Raw genomic sequence first — 13,318 nt, 5'->3', positions numbered from 1 at the left:
ACCGGGACAGAGAATGGGCCACCGCTCCTCCATCCCTGTCCCCTCCTCTTTCCCCCCACCCGAACGTCTAGGTTTTGGGTACATGACACAGCAGCTGATGAACCTGGCAGGAGGCGCGGTGGTGCTGGCCTTGGAGGGTGGCCATGACCTCACAGCCATCTGTGACGCCTCTGAGGCCTGTGTGGCTGCTCTGCTGGGCAACAAGGTGAGCTGTCCCCCTCCCCCATCTGTGCAGGTGAGCCTGGCTCCCCAGGACAGTCCAAAGAGCAGGCGATGGGATGGGACAGCGCAGGGGTGGCCAGGTCTGAAACGAGGTGGGCAAAGTGGACGCCTCTTCCCCAAGTCAGGGCTAGGGCCAGCACCTCCTGACCGAGGCAGAGCCAGCGCCTGTGCCTGTCTGTGCCCAGAGGGCGGGGGCCCTTGGCGTGGGAGGGAGCCGGGCCTGCGGGTCCCTGAGAGACTGGTGGCTGATGTACTGTTTTCTGTAGGTGGATCCCCTTTCAGAAGAAGGCTGGAAACAGAAACCCAACCTCAATGCCATCCGATCCTTGGAAGCCGTGATCCGGGCGCACAGTAAGTGTGGAGATAGGACAGTCACCGGGCTCAGACTTGAAAGAACCTCAAAGATCCCCTGTCCCCAGTGGCCAGAGTTCCAGGGCTTCCAGTGCCAACCAGGTGACCTGCTGTTGGTCTGGCATAAGATTCCTGAGTCACCCCAGTGGTAATGGTGGGCAGCCCCTCATGAGCGGGTACCTCCAAGCCCTTCAGATGGACACAGCAGGGACCACCACAGTGGCCTCCTCAAGGCAGGGACTGACCTCTCATCTCCAGCCACAGCCCTCGGCCAGGGCCAGGCCGACAGCAACACTCGGGCCTTGTTTGCCAGAGGCCGTGTCGCCACCCCTTCCCCAAGTCGTGGCCACTGGAGCCTTGGGGAACACAGCCTGCTTGGGGGCCGCATCTCAGAATAACCCCCACATTTGGAAAGAACTTTAAGTTTTCAACTTCAACGCAACATGTATTGACTACTTTATGTAAAGACCCAGAATTTATGCTAGGGACATAAAAATGAATAAAATAGAGTCCCCACACAAGGGCCGGGTAAAGGAAGTGTGCGTAATGGCAGAGACTCAGCCAGGCTGTGTGCTGGGGGTGCTCCCTGTGCATCAGCCTCACAACACTCCCTCGGCCTGGGTGGGCGGTGGCAGCCCGGAGGCCACACAGAGTGGCCGTGGGATGGTCAGCTCTCCCAGCGCCGTGTTCGTCCCACCTGCCATGCTCTCCTTCCCTGGGCGCCGGGCGGAGCACGGGTGGAGGCAGCATGAGTGGGACGCTCGGCTGCAGGAGGCCGGGGCTCGGGGACCTGGGAGGTCACTCTGACACAGACCCCGTATGCGGGAAAGTGGGTCCTCCCAAAGCTCTCAGGAACCCACATGTAGGACGATGAGTCCAAGATGGCCTTTCAGCCACAGGGTATGGGAGAAGGCCTGGCGCTGCTAGGACCCCCTCAGAGCCAAGTGGAACCTGCTGTGCTCACCCTGTCAGGGCTGGGTGGGGAGGGGCGCGACTGGGGGGGGGCAGGTGGGACAGCTGACCCCAAGCTGAGGATGGGCCTGCTGCTCCTGGTCTCAGGCTCCTGGGCCCTGGGCCTGAGACACCCGTGTCTGGTCTAGGGTGCAGCGTGAGGGGCTTGCCTTCCCCCGCCCTATCTCACCAGCTTCTCGCCCCAGGTAAATACTGGGGCTGCATGCAGCGCCTGGCCTCCTGTCCAGACTCCTGGGTGCCCCGGGGGCCGGGGGCCGACGCAGAAGAAGTGGAGGCAGTGACGGCACTGGCATCCCTCTCTGTGGGCATCCTGGCTGAAGACAGGTAATGCCAGACCCCTGGCCCTGGGCCCTCTCCACCCCTGTGATCCTCCCTGCTGGAAGACCCCAGATCCCCGGTGCAGCCACCCCTGCCCTCTCAGGCGTCCTGTCCGGGGCTGGGAGGGAAGCTCAGCTGCGATCCTTCCTGCAGCTCCTGGCCCTCCGGCATCCCATCCTTGTCCCTCCCTCCAGGCCCTCAGAGCAGCTGGTGGAGGAGGAAGAACCAATGAATCTCTAAGGCTTCGGAACGACATGTGCACCCACCCTACCCTTCGGACCCGGTTCTCTTTTAGTCTCTGGCAACAGACCCCGTTCCTGGGTCTTCAGAGATCCTGAGGGCAGGTGGTCTGGGCCAGAGAATGGCCTGCCTGCCTTGACAGCCACCCCAGAGAGGGCCCCTGGGTCTAGGACAGGGACCAGAGAGGACCCTGAGAGGAGTTTGGGCAGCCAGGCCCCGACAGGGCTCTCTCAAGAACAGATTCTACCCCTTCGGTGTCCGGGCCCCAAGCGGTGGCCCACGTTCCTCAGGACTGCATAGAGGAGGACTGGCTCGGTTGGGCCCACACTTAACCACTATTTTTGGCTCTGCAGACCCCAGACTTTGCACACAGCCCCAGGCTCCACACAGAAATGTGAACTTGGCCTCAGCCGGGGTGGCCCTTCCTAGGCTCTGTGGGCTGGAGGTAGGCAGGGGGCCAAAGGTCCTGTATCCCTGAGCGCAGGGGGTCCCTCCTCTCACCTGCTTCCTCGGATGACTCTGGAAGCTTCCCTGCAACATTGGGCACTGAGACGAAGCTCCCCCTGAGAGCAGTTGTCGGCAGACCTCCACCTGGTCCCTGCCCCCGCCAGAGGCCACCCTGCACTGGCCATCTCAGTGCCCTGGTGGAGCAGACAGGTGCTCTTGGAGTCCTGTGCTTCCTGATCCAATGGTGCCAAACCCTTCGTCTCCCCTCAGAAGCACAGCACGACCCCCAGGGGCCCCCCAGATGCTGCCCCCTCCATGAGCCTTGTTTCTGGGGTCTGCCCCCCAGCTCTCACTCCTGTCTCATATAGGACTAGCCTGGCTGTGGGGGCGGCGTGGGAGAGTGGACACAAGACACGGGGAGGGGAGGCTGCCCTGGCAAAGTCTTCAAGGCTTTTGGGGTCCAGGCCTGGGGCCAAGAAGGAAAGCGTTTGTGTGTGAGCGTGTGCGAGTGAGGCGTGTGCGTGTGCGTGTGTGTCTTCCCCAGGACCCACCATACCCTGTGTACGTATGCATGTTTTTGTAAAAAAGAAGGAAAAAAGAAAAAAAAAAAAAAAACGAAAAAAATCTGAATAAATGTTTTATTTGCTTTAAAAGTGCCTGTGCTGTCACGTGGGCGTGCACATGGGCACACAGCTGCACCACACAGCATGCGTCCGGCTGGGAGCCCAGAGCACGGGGTGAGCTCCTTGCTCTTCTGCGGCCGCTGCCCTGTAGGAAGAACCCATTCTGAACACACCCCATCTGTCCCTGCCTGCCCCACCGTGGGGTGATAAGGAGGCGGCCCTGGGCTGAGTCCATAGACACAAGGCCCAGCCCTGGGACGGGGGAGGCAGGAATACAGGTGCTCAACCCTAGCGAGTCATGAATCAGGCACCCCCGGGTTCAGGTCCCAGCTGGGAATTCGGGTAAGTCCCATCACCTTCTGAGGCCTCTGTTTATCAGCAAAAGGCTCCGGAAATAGGTACTGTTTACAGTTCCTTCTGCTCTAATGTGCCATGACTTCTTAAGCATATACTGAGCCTAGAAGAGAGAATGGGCGAGGGAACAGGCCTGGGCAAGCTCAGCTGGTATAAACAGAGGGGAAGGCGTCAGGGCTGCCAGCACCTGCCTTTGCGGTTCTGAGTCTGCCAGGCTTTTCCAGCAGGAAGAGCAGCACCTCATTACCTTAGACCTGGCCCCGAGCCCGCAGCAGCCTGGCAGGGTGTGAAGGGAAGAGGTGCTCCTCCCTTTCCCATCTGGCCTGGCCTCTCCTGTGATGGACACAGGATCCCACGGGGGTTGCTGAGGCTGTGTGCGTGGGCATCCTCGCACAGGGGGGCATGCTGAGAGCTGGGAGAGGAGAGCTGAGCTGCTGGTTCCCCACAACTTGGACTAGGAAATGGTTTAATCGGATAGCTAGAGAACTATTACCACCCTCCGCCCCGCCCACCCCTCCTAGTCCATCCCCCTTCCAGGTTCCCTCCCCACAAGTAACCACCAGAGGCTGTCTGATACAAATGGCTGCTGTATTTCTGCTAAAGTGACAGTGACACAGATAAGGCAAAGAGCTGAGGGGCAGGACACATCGTGGGTCTGTGGGAGAGGGGTAGACCGTGCAAAATGGCAACCTAACATAAAAAGATCTAGGTAACAACAGGCCCCTCCCTCCTGAGTTAGGTGAGCCCTTGGGCCAGTGTATGGGCAGAAAAGCAGATTTAGTCCTTCAGAGGGGAAATTTAAAAAGATAAAAGCTCTAGTTGAAGGGCAGTGAGCAGGGGCTGGAGTGGGAGAGAAGGTGTCTCATGGCTGGGGGTCTGGGTGCAATGGCACTCTGAGGAGGCAGAGTGGAAATGCAGGGCGAGGGGTACACGGTACAGGTTTGGGGGCTCCTTCTAGCCTATACCACGTTGCCCCCTTCCCCAAAGCCCTTCCGGGGGCAGGAGCACATTTCCCGTGACCCTTAGTCTGGCCTTGTTGGGGGAGTTCTGTGCTGGGATGTGGGGATGCCTCTGTATGTCGGGGGTGGCAGGGAGAGGCTGATGGCTTCTGGCTCTAGCACACTCATGGGAGACCAGCTCGGGGTGAGAGGGTAGGAGGAGGGACATTGAACTCTCCACTCAGCTCCTCAGGCCTTGGGGAAAGAGCCCAGTGTCGCCATCTCTGGGACTGCTCTGCCCCCAGGCGTAGGTCAAGGCCTCATGGTCCTACCCCTTGACCCACAAAGATTCCTCACTGAGTGCAAAGAAAACATCCATTTGAGGTGTAAAGCTGCCCTCCAGCCAGGCCAGTGAGGAGCAACGTCTTCCACCACACCCAGGTCTCCCCGGCAGGACAGGCAGGATAGCTTCCTGGGAGACCACACTCGTCCTGCTGTGTGCTCTCTGCCACAGTTCTGGGGTCCCAAGGGGGTGGGATCAGGCCCTCCCAATGTCTCAAGAGACTGAGTCCAGGTCCTGAGGACCCCCGGGGTGCAGAGACCTCACCCCTGGGTCAGAAATCGCTGAGGATGCTGATGTCTGCGAAGTCAGCCCGGTAGCGGTGGGCGTAAAGGCTCAGCAGAAAGGCCCACTTGAAGGAAATGAAGCTCCAGACGCTGGAGAGGTAGTAGCTGGTGGGGTCTGTGAGGCCTGCAGGGAGAGGAGCCCAACAGTGGCTTGAGAGGGCCCCGCCCTCAGCCCCATGCCACAAGGCCAGGGCCACCCTCCTCCCGCTCAACATCCCAGCAGCTGAACGGACCCCACAGAAAGACTTAAGTGAGTGTGAAAGAGGTTTGAGAGCATTCCAGGGGCTGCAGGCAGGAGGCCGTGGGGGTGAGGGAATGGCAGGGCTGGCCAAGCACAGGGCTGTATCATGCACTCTGCTTTTGTGACACGTACCCCAGGCCACTTGCAACCTGCTTTAGTTAGCATCAGACTCCCTGCGGGCGGGGAGAAGGGCCTCTGGATACTTACTGCCATCGCCACCAGAGGGCGCCCCCACCCCAGAGCTGGGCAGAGACTGAGCGGTACCAATAGCTAATGCGCATGGGCAGTGCTCAACACTTCCCGCAGTCTCATCGAACACCCCCACCGTTAGGGACGCGGGGCTCATTCTCCCCACTTTAATGATAAGACGCCCCACGCTCAGGGAGGCTAAGTGGTCTACCCAGTCCCTTGGACGTGAGCTGCGGAACCAGGACCGGAATCCTAGGGTCTATTCCTAAACCCAGCTGCCCCTCCCACGCCTCTTCTTCGGGACGCACTCACTCTGGTGCCGGGTGATGGCCAGCACCAGGAAGGTGCAGAAGGCGGCGACGGAGACAGCCAAGAAGAGGACGCCCACGAAGAAGAAGCCGCGCAGCCCCTTGAGCCAGGTCCTCCAGTAATCCTGCATGTACATCACGTGCGTCACCAGGACCCACAGCGCCAGCACACCTGCGGGAAAGACTGGGTCAGCGACCGGCCTGCCAGCCACGCTGCAGCCCGGGGGCCCTTGGGGATCCCCAGGGCCCTTTGGGTCTACTAGGCCAGGCCTATTTGCATAAGAATATTAATACTGGCGTTCCTCTCTGGTTCCCTCGTGACTGCAGAGCGTAGCTTCCCGTGGAGCTGGACAGGGCCTGTGGTATCACCAGGACTTAGATGCAGAAGCAGATAAGAGACTCTAGCTGCCTGCTAGCAAGCCAGACATTAAAGAGATTTGCAAAAATAGAAAACCCTGCATTCTTCTTCCTGAATGTTTTTGTTTGGAAAACATGAATATCTCTCACAAAAATGTTATTTATGTTGTTAACTCAATATTATTTTTAGTATTACTTTCAAGTGTTGAAAAGTGTTCTCAGTTTTAACTTCTAATATGGTACATGTCTATACATACCCATGTAAACAAAATTTGCTTTGAGTTTCACTACTTTTCAAGAGCATAAAGGGGTCCTGAAATCAGAAAGTTTGAGAACCTCAGCAGCCCAGCCTGCTCTCCAGGGACTTCCCACTGTCCACCCTGTCCTGGGGCTGTCCTCCCACCCCACGCTCTTCCTCCACCTGGCCCTTGGAGGCTACAACCTCCAAGTTTCAAGGCTTGTAGCTGGGCTCTTAGGCAGCAGGGCTCTTCCCAAACTCCCTGCATTGGTCTTGCAGGGTAAGGAGGCCCAGCCATGAGGACCCCACGGCCACCCAGCACCCAAGAAGCCTTCTGGCTATTGGCCAGACCTCATGCCACTCCCTCTAGTTTGCAGCTTAGGGCAAGCCAAACACCCCCAGCCTTTCCTGGGCCTGCCCTCTGGGCCTGGGTGTGTACTTCCCCTAGGATGCCAGCTGCCACTCGGCCAATACAATACAATACAAAACAACCCTCTGTGCCAGGCAGTGCCTGCTGGCACAGCCCAAAGAGTGGAACGAATATCAATTCCATTGGCAAGGGTCCGGATGGGGCCGTGGGGTCCCAGCAAGGGAGGAATGAAGGAAAGCGGCAGAGCCAGCTGCAAGCTCTCCACCTGCTGGCCTGTAGGGTGTGGGCCACACAGGCTGCTGTGCCCTAGGAGTCAGGAGCCCTCTCCGAAAGCGGTGGCACACACTGCAGGCATCAAAGCCTCCCAAACATGCAAGGAAGGATGAGTATCTGGGCAGGGAAAGTGGTTATCTCTGGCAATGGAGATGAGGAAGGGAAGTTGACAGGGAGGTGGGGTGTGGAGCGCTTTGACTGGATCTATGCTATTTTATTTCTTAGGCTGGGTAGTGAATATAAAGGATTTCGGTAAATTGTCTACCCTTTTTTACATGCCTGAAATATTTCATAATTTTTTAAAAAGTGAGGGGGGAAAAAGGCAAGGGGAAGCTAGTTATCGTGGAGCTATACTCTGGGTATCAGCTCAGAAGCTGTCACAATTCAGGTAGCCTGGTGAGGGACAAAAACCCATGAGCCTGCAAGCCAGGAAACCTGAGGCCCGGTGCTGGCATGCCCCAGAGTCCTGGTGTTTCCACATCTAAAAACGGGTGAGCCCAGAGGTCCTGCCAGTCTGGATAATCAGGGGCCCTGGAGTTCCACCCTAGGGAGAGCAGAGGTCCACCAACCCGGCAGCCTCCCCTCCCATACAATCTCCCAGCTCTGCCCCTGCCCACCATCCTCAGGGTTTGGGGGCCAGGAAAGTGGGTCCCCTTAGCCCTGAGATTAGGGATAAGCATCTCTCCATCCTTGCCTAGTTGGGCAGCTGCAGCAGGCCAGTCGTGGACAGAATATAATCCCCTGCTTCTGCTTACATCCTACGTGATCTGGATTTTATACCAGCCACTGTCCTCAAAAGTCCCACTTCTCTCACATCATCCTAAGTTTTCACTTGAGGGAGATGTTTGGTTTCTTAAAGGGCCCTAGGGATGAGGCTTGTTGTCACTGAGCACATTCAAGGAACAGTCAAATGGGCACCTGTCTGGGACAGGTCCACTCGCCCTCTGTCTCCTCACGCCACAGAGGGGCTGGAGAAGTTGAGCTCCAAGATCCTTTCCCACTTGAAGATTCTGGAAGCCAGCTTAGGAGAAAAATAAGGAGGTCAGAGCAATTCCTCTGTGACTCAGCAATTTCTGGGTTAGGAAATGCTGAAATAGAGGCTCATGAAGATGCCAGCTCTTAGTCCACTGGCCATGATCCAGTAGTTCCCCAAAACTCCCACCCCCATGTACACGCACATACCAAAGAGGGCTGAGGCCAAGAGGGAGAAGAAGACGGCCGTTTGGGGTGTTCTGGGGCCCTGTTCTTTGTTAATAAGAAAGCATGACTTTACTCCCCTCTCACCTCCCCTCAACCCTGCTCCAGGCCCTGCACACAGGCCTCACATCCAGATAAACACACGCCTAGTCTGGAGGCAGGCCCACTCCCACCACCCCAGCTCCCGCCACCCTCCTCAGAAGAGAGTTCCCTATCAGCTCTACCCAAAGGGTTCACTGAGTGAGCTGGGGCCCCTCATGGGTCCCCTCCCACACTTCAGGCAGGAGGCGATGTCCCTCAGCCCTGCACCCTTCCCTAGGATACTCTGGGACTGCAGCAAGCCTGGTGTTCACACAGGAATGGACAGTTCACAGAGGAATGGACAGATCACCAGCTCCGCCTGGCTGCAAGCCGGTGCCAGACCACGCCCTAACTCCACCCCACCTGCTCCAAGGAGCAGGGCCCCTGCTCCGCTTCTGGGCTTACAGCTGACAAGCTAAAGGCAAGGAAGGTGCAGGACTGGATGGTGAAAACATCCCTAGCAGCTGGGTTGGGGGTGAGAAGACAGAAGACCACCAGGGGAGCCCCCAGGGGAAATGCAGACAAGCAGGACACTGGGCCTGGGTCGGGCCCCTCTACATTCGGGCACTCCAGCCCTCTGCAGCTCACGTGGGAAGAACTCAGAGCAGTTTAGTCTCCTGGGGCAACTATTCTTTTTCTCTTTCCTTGGCCTACTAAACCTAGAGCAAGAGTCTGTTTCCCCCCAGGGTTCCCACAGCAAAGCCAGAGCAGGTAGGTCCAACACATGCCTCCCCAGCAAAACCAGCCTTTCTTCAAAGACACTTTTTCCCAGATACCCACCAGGCTGGGAGACTGTGTCCTCACCCACAAACTCTCTGCCCATTGGAACCAGGGGCTCCCTGGCTGCCCTGGCCCCAGAAACCAGCACATCCAACCAGCTCCTGGCTGGTCTAACACAGGGGAGAAGGAGCATGCTAGGGCTACCCCCTGGTGACTCTGCAGTTTCTGGGCTGGAAAACGCCAAGTCAGAAGTGAGGTGCTCACAAGTCACTAAATCCGCTGACACTTCACCCCCAAAAGGGGAAGAAGGCTGACTGGCTACAGACTCTCTTAGAACCCACTCGGGGTGGGGAAGGTGCGTGGCCCCAGCCTGGGAATCCCCTCCGCACCACCATGTACCACCACCACCACCTACCACCACACAGTTTTGGCTCTTCCATGGCCAGTGTCAAAGGTCAAATGTCGGGTCAAATGCCAGGACCCTACTCCAAGTGGTTGCTGCCCTGGCGCCTCTCCCTGAAGGCAACGCCACAGCCCACAGCTGGCCTGCCTCAGAGGCCGAGGGAAGCCGCAGGGATGGAGAAAGGGCAGAGTTTGGGTCAGAGGGAAAACCTAGGCAACTCCCCAGAGTACAAGAAAGAAGGCCTTTTCCACAACTTTCTAACAGGCAGCTGGAGATGGAAGATTCAGCGAGTGGACAGCAGAACTGCAGCATTTCAGACCTGGAGGGAAGTCAGAGAGCTAGTTCAGGGGAATCTCCCGCTCCTTACAGAAGAGGAAACTGTGGCCCAGGAAGCCTTGGTATGCCCGAGGGCACAACGGCTAGGAACGGCTCACCTCAACTGCCACCAGGCCAGACTCCGAGCATACCCAAGCGGGGGTCCCAGGGATGGCCCTCCCCCATCACCCCTGTCCTCCCTCTTATCTCAACCATCCTGCCCTGACATGGCCTTCCAAAGGGAAGCAAGCAGCAGGGCCAATAGGAAACAGAAAAGAAGCTGTAAGAAGTGAACGGTGAAGAGCATGGAAAGTGGTGGGGTGTGGAGGGAAAAGGAACCAGAACCCATAGACAAGTGGGCAGAGATGGGCTGGCTGCTCCCAGGAGGGACAGGGGCCCACAGGTGGCAGGGCAGCTTGGCAGGCTGAGAATATCCCAGCCAGGGTGCCCACCTGCACTTCCGTGGTGACCCCAGCACTTTGCTTGGCATTGCTTAGACTGGGGCTATGTATGCCCCTCTAATAAGGCAGAAACCCCACCTGATTAGTAGGGGTAGAAACCCCACTAAATTAGTAAATTAGTTATTATTCCATGTAGGGCTCTTTTAGCAGAGGATTTTCGTAATAGGATAAGATCATCATATGTAAAAGCATTACCTTTACATGTATTTTTTTCCCCAAAGTCCTTTCCTACACATATTATTTCACGTAGCTGTGTAACCCTGGGCAAGTTATTTATTTACTCTAAACTTTAGAGTATCTGTAAATTAGACACAACAATAATGCCTACTTCATAGGATTAATGTAAGGATTAAATGAAATAAGGGAAGCAGATTACTTAACACAGTGCCTGAAACATAGAAAGCATTAAAAAAATGTTAGCAAGTAGAAATAATATTTTTTGTCTTCACACCAATTCTATGGCACAGAGAGGTTAAATTGCGTGCCAAAGGTGCACAGCAAGTAGGGGGCAGTGTCGCGCACCTGGCCTCCACCAGCGCGCCGGTGCCGCCCCTTCTCTCCTTAAGAAAGGTGGTCGGCGGGGCTCGGCGGAGGAGCCACAGCAGACGGCTCGCAAAAGGCACCAACGTGAGTGGAAAGAAAATGTCCAGTTTCCATCAGATCCCCAGCGCCGTGCTCCCAGTCTCCGCGGAGGGCTCTGCTGGGGTTGCGGGTCCACACTGGAAGGAGGCAGATGGGTTCCCCAGCCCTCTTCCTGTCCCTCACCCACCACCCAAGGAAGGCACGCTTGGGGGACGAGGATCCCCCAGAACGAATGTGTGTGTTTGTGGGAAGGAGGTGGCCAGGGAAGCGGGCGCCGGGGGGAGGGCCGGCAGACGGGGCGCGGGGACGAAAGCCGGGCGGCACCGCAAGCTTGTGCAAACGGCAGCGGCGGGCTCGGGCGGGCATCGGGTCCCGGGGGGCTCCGGGGGATGCCCTGGAGCCCGGGCACGCGCGGGGCCTGCGCTGCCAACCAGTGTTTTCGGGTAAACACCCCACCCGCTCCCCGGGGAAGCGCCGCCCAGGAGGATCGTCCCGGAGCAGCTGACAGCGCGCTCCCCGCCGCCCGCCCGAGCCGGGACCCGGCGTCCCCGCGTACCTGCGAGCCCTCCCATGGCCGCGGTCCCCGGCTGTCTGTAGACCACGGTCCAGACGAGGAAGATGGAGAAGCCGGCCACGGAGCTGATGCCGGAGTAGGCGGCGCGGAGGCCGAGCTGCAGCCGGGACGGGGCCATGGGGCTGCGACGCCGGGCGGCCGAGGGCGAGCGCGACCGAGAGTCACAGGTGCAGGGCCCGAGCCGCAGCCCGAGCCGCCGGCGCCCTGCGCTCCGCCCCCGTCCGGCCCCCGCGCCCTCGCCGCCGGCACAGCGCCCTCCCCGGCCGGAGGCCGCCCGCGCCCAGCGCAGGCCGCACCCCCGCTTTGCAAAGCCTGCTCGGCGGGTGCCCGCCAGCAAGGCAGAGTCCCGGGCTCGTCCCCAGACGCGCCATGGCAGGATAGGTGGGCCTTGGCCGGGCCCGGGAATATGCCTTTATACAAGTAGGCTGCGGTGATTACTTTTTAAATTTTTTCTCTAAATAGGAGGCACATTCTCGTTTAAGATTTAAGTTTGTTGCTAAAATACATAAAAATTAGGAAACATAAGAGTTCACAGTGAATATAATTCCTTCCACGCGTCCCCCTATCAGCCAGGTGCCCTCTCACCACATCTCAGAAGATTCCTTCGCACACTAATGTTTGAGAACCCCTGCGACCGTCACCTTCTAACCCCAAACACCTATTCTCACCGGCAGTTCCTCTTTCCTTTTATCCTCACAAGCTTCATACCCCCAAGTCCCCACCAAACATCACCCCAACCCTCAGAATCAGACCATTCTAAAGTAACGACACAATCTGTAGCGGGAGGACACTCAGCTCCACCGCGGCCCCGCCGCCTGCTGGGAGGGAAAACCTGGGCACAGCAACAGGGGCTGTGCCCCAAGCACCTAGAATCTGTTAATATAATAATAATACAAGGGGAGCCCACCGCACACCTGCGCAAAGTGTGTAACCAACCTCTAGGATTCGTTCGTTTCCTTTTGCTGTTGTAACACATCACCACAAATGTGATCTCTTAAAACACATTATTTTACAGTTCTGTAGGTCAGGAATCCAAATATGAGCCTCACTGGGCTAAAATTAAGGGGACATCAGGGCTGCCTTGTTCCTGAAGGCTCTAGGGGAAAATCTGTTTCCTTTCCTTTTTTTTTTTTTTTTTGGAGATAGAGTCTTGCTCTGTTGCCTGGGCTAGAGCGCCATGGCATCAGCCTAGCTCACAGCAACCTCAAACTCCTGGGCTCAAGCAATCCTCCTGCCTCAGCCTCCGGAGTAGCTGGGACTACAGGCATGCACCACCATGCCCTGCTAATTTTTTCTATTTTTAGTTGTTTGGCTAATTTCTTTACATTTTTAGTAGAGATGGGGTCTCGCTCTTGCTCAGGCTGGTCTCAAACTCCTGACCTTGAGCGATTCTCCTGCCTCAGTCTCCCAGAGTGCTAGGATTACAGGCATGAGCCACTGCGCCCGGCCTGTTTCTTTCCCTTTTCCAGCTTCTAGAGAGAGGCCACCCACATGCCTTGACTTGTGGTGGCGCTTTCTCTCCCTCTTTTCCCTTATAAGGACCTTTGTGATTGAGGACCCTACCATCCAGGATAATCATCTCAACATCCTTAACTTCCTCACATCAGCAAAATCGCTTTGCCTGTAAGGTGACACAGGTTCTGTGGCATTAATTTGGATGTGGATGTCTTTAGGGGCCATTGTTCTGTGGGCCACACCCTCGGGAACATAAACTCCATGAGCAGCAGGGATGGTGTCGCTTTTCACACCAACACCTAGAAGAGTGTGTGGCACATAATACTTCTTAATAAATATTTGTTGCATAGATGAGCGTGAATAAATGAGGGTGAGATTTAAATAACAACAAAGGGAATTATACACAAGGAATCTAGGCAGGGCATGATTAATTGCCCAACACTGTAAACCACATTTGCCTCG

At 57.0% G+C, this 13,318-nt stretch overlaps 2 protein-coding genes across 4 annotated transcripts in view; one reads left to right on the top strand and one right to left on the bottom strand.

The window, feature by feature from the left end:
- HDAC7 (histone deacetylase 7) overlaps window positions 1-3,203 on the top strand; it is a 34,502-nt gene extending 31,299 nt beyond the window's left edge. For all 3 annotated transcript variants that reach the window (XM_069489316.1, XM_069489318.1, XM_069489315.1), the window contains 4 exons: window positions 72-205; window positions 489-573; window positions 1,731-1,869; window positions 2,058-3,203. In XM_069489316.1, the coding sequence (XP_069345417.1) occupies window positions 72-205; window positions 489-573; window positions 1,731-1,869; window positions 2,058-2,103 (404 nt within the window). In that variant the 3' untranslated portion in view covers window positions 2,104-3,203. The remainder of the gene's footprint in view (window positions 1-71; window positions 206-488; window positions 574-1,730; window positions 1,870-2,057) is intronic.
- Window positions 3,204-4,116: 913 nt separating this feature from the next.
- On the bottom strand, window positions 4,117-11,588 carry SLC48A1 (solute carrier family 48 member 1). Its single transcript, XM_069490178.1, has 3 exons — window positions 11,384-11,588; window positions 5,835-6,002; window positions 4,117-5,216 (listed from the first exon to the last, which is right to left on the bottom strand). Exons 1-3 carry the CDS (start codon window positions 11,517-11,519, stop codon window positions 5,080-5,082), a joined length of 441 nt encoding a protein of 146 aa, XP_069346279.1. The 5' UTR covers window positions 11,520-11,588; the 3' UTR covers window positions 4,117-5,079.
- Between the last annotated feature and the right edge of the window lie 1,730 nt (window positions 11,589-13,318).

This window comes from Eulemur rufifrons, chromosome 16 (assembly GCF_041146395.1).
Source record: "Eulemur rufifrons isolate Redbay chromosome 16, OSU_ERuf_1, whole genome shotgun sequence".
In the NCBI taxonomy this organism is placed as follows: Eukaryota; Metazoa; Chordata; class Mammalia; order Primates; family Lemuridae; genus Eulemur; species Eulemur rufifrons.
This window is presented reverse-complemented; position numbering and strand designations above follow the sequence as displayed.

What these genes read in the sequence shown, in the direction of transcription:
- SLC48A1 (XM_069490178.1), bottom strand. Translation starts at nt 11,519, where the DNA reads ATGGCCCCGTCCCGGCTGCAGCTCGGCCTCCGCGCCGCCTACTCCGGC. An exon ending in GGCCATGGGAGGGCTCGCAG is followed by an intron (nt 6,003 to 11,383) that starts GTACGCGGGGAC and finishes TCTTTCCCGCAG; the next exon opens with GTGTGCTGGCGCTGTGGGTC. An exon ending in GGCCATCACCCGGCACCAGA is followed by an intron (nt 5,217 to 5,834) that starts GTGAGTGCGTCC and finishes CTCTCCCTGCAG; the next exon opens with GCCTCACAGACCCCACCAGC.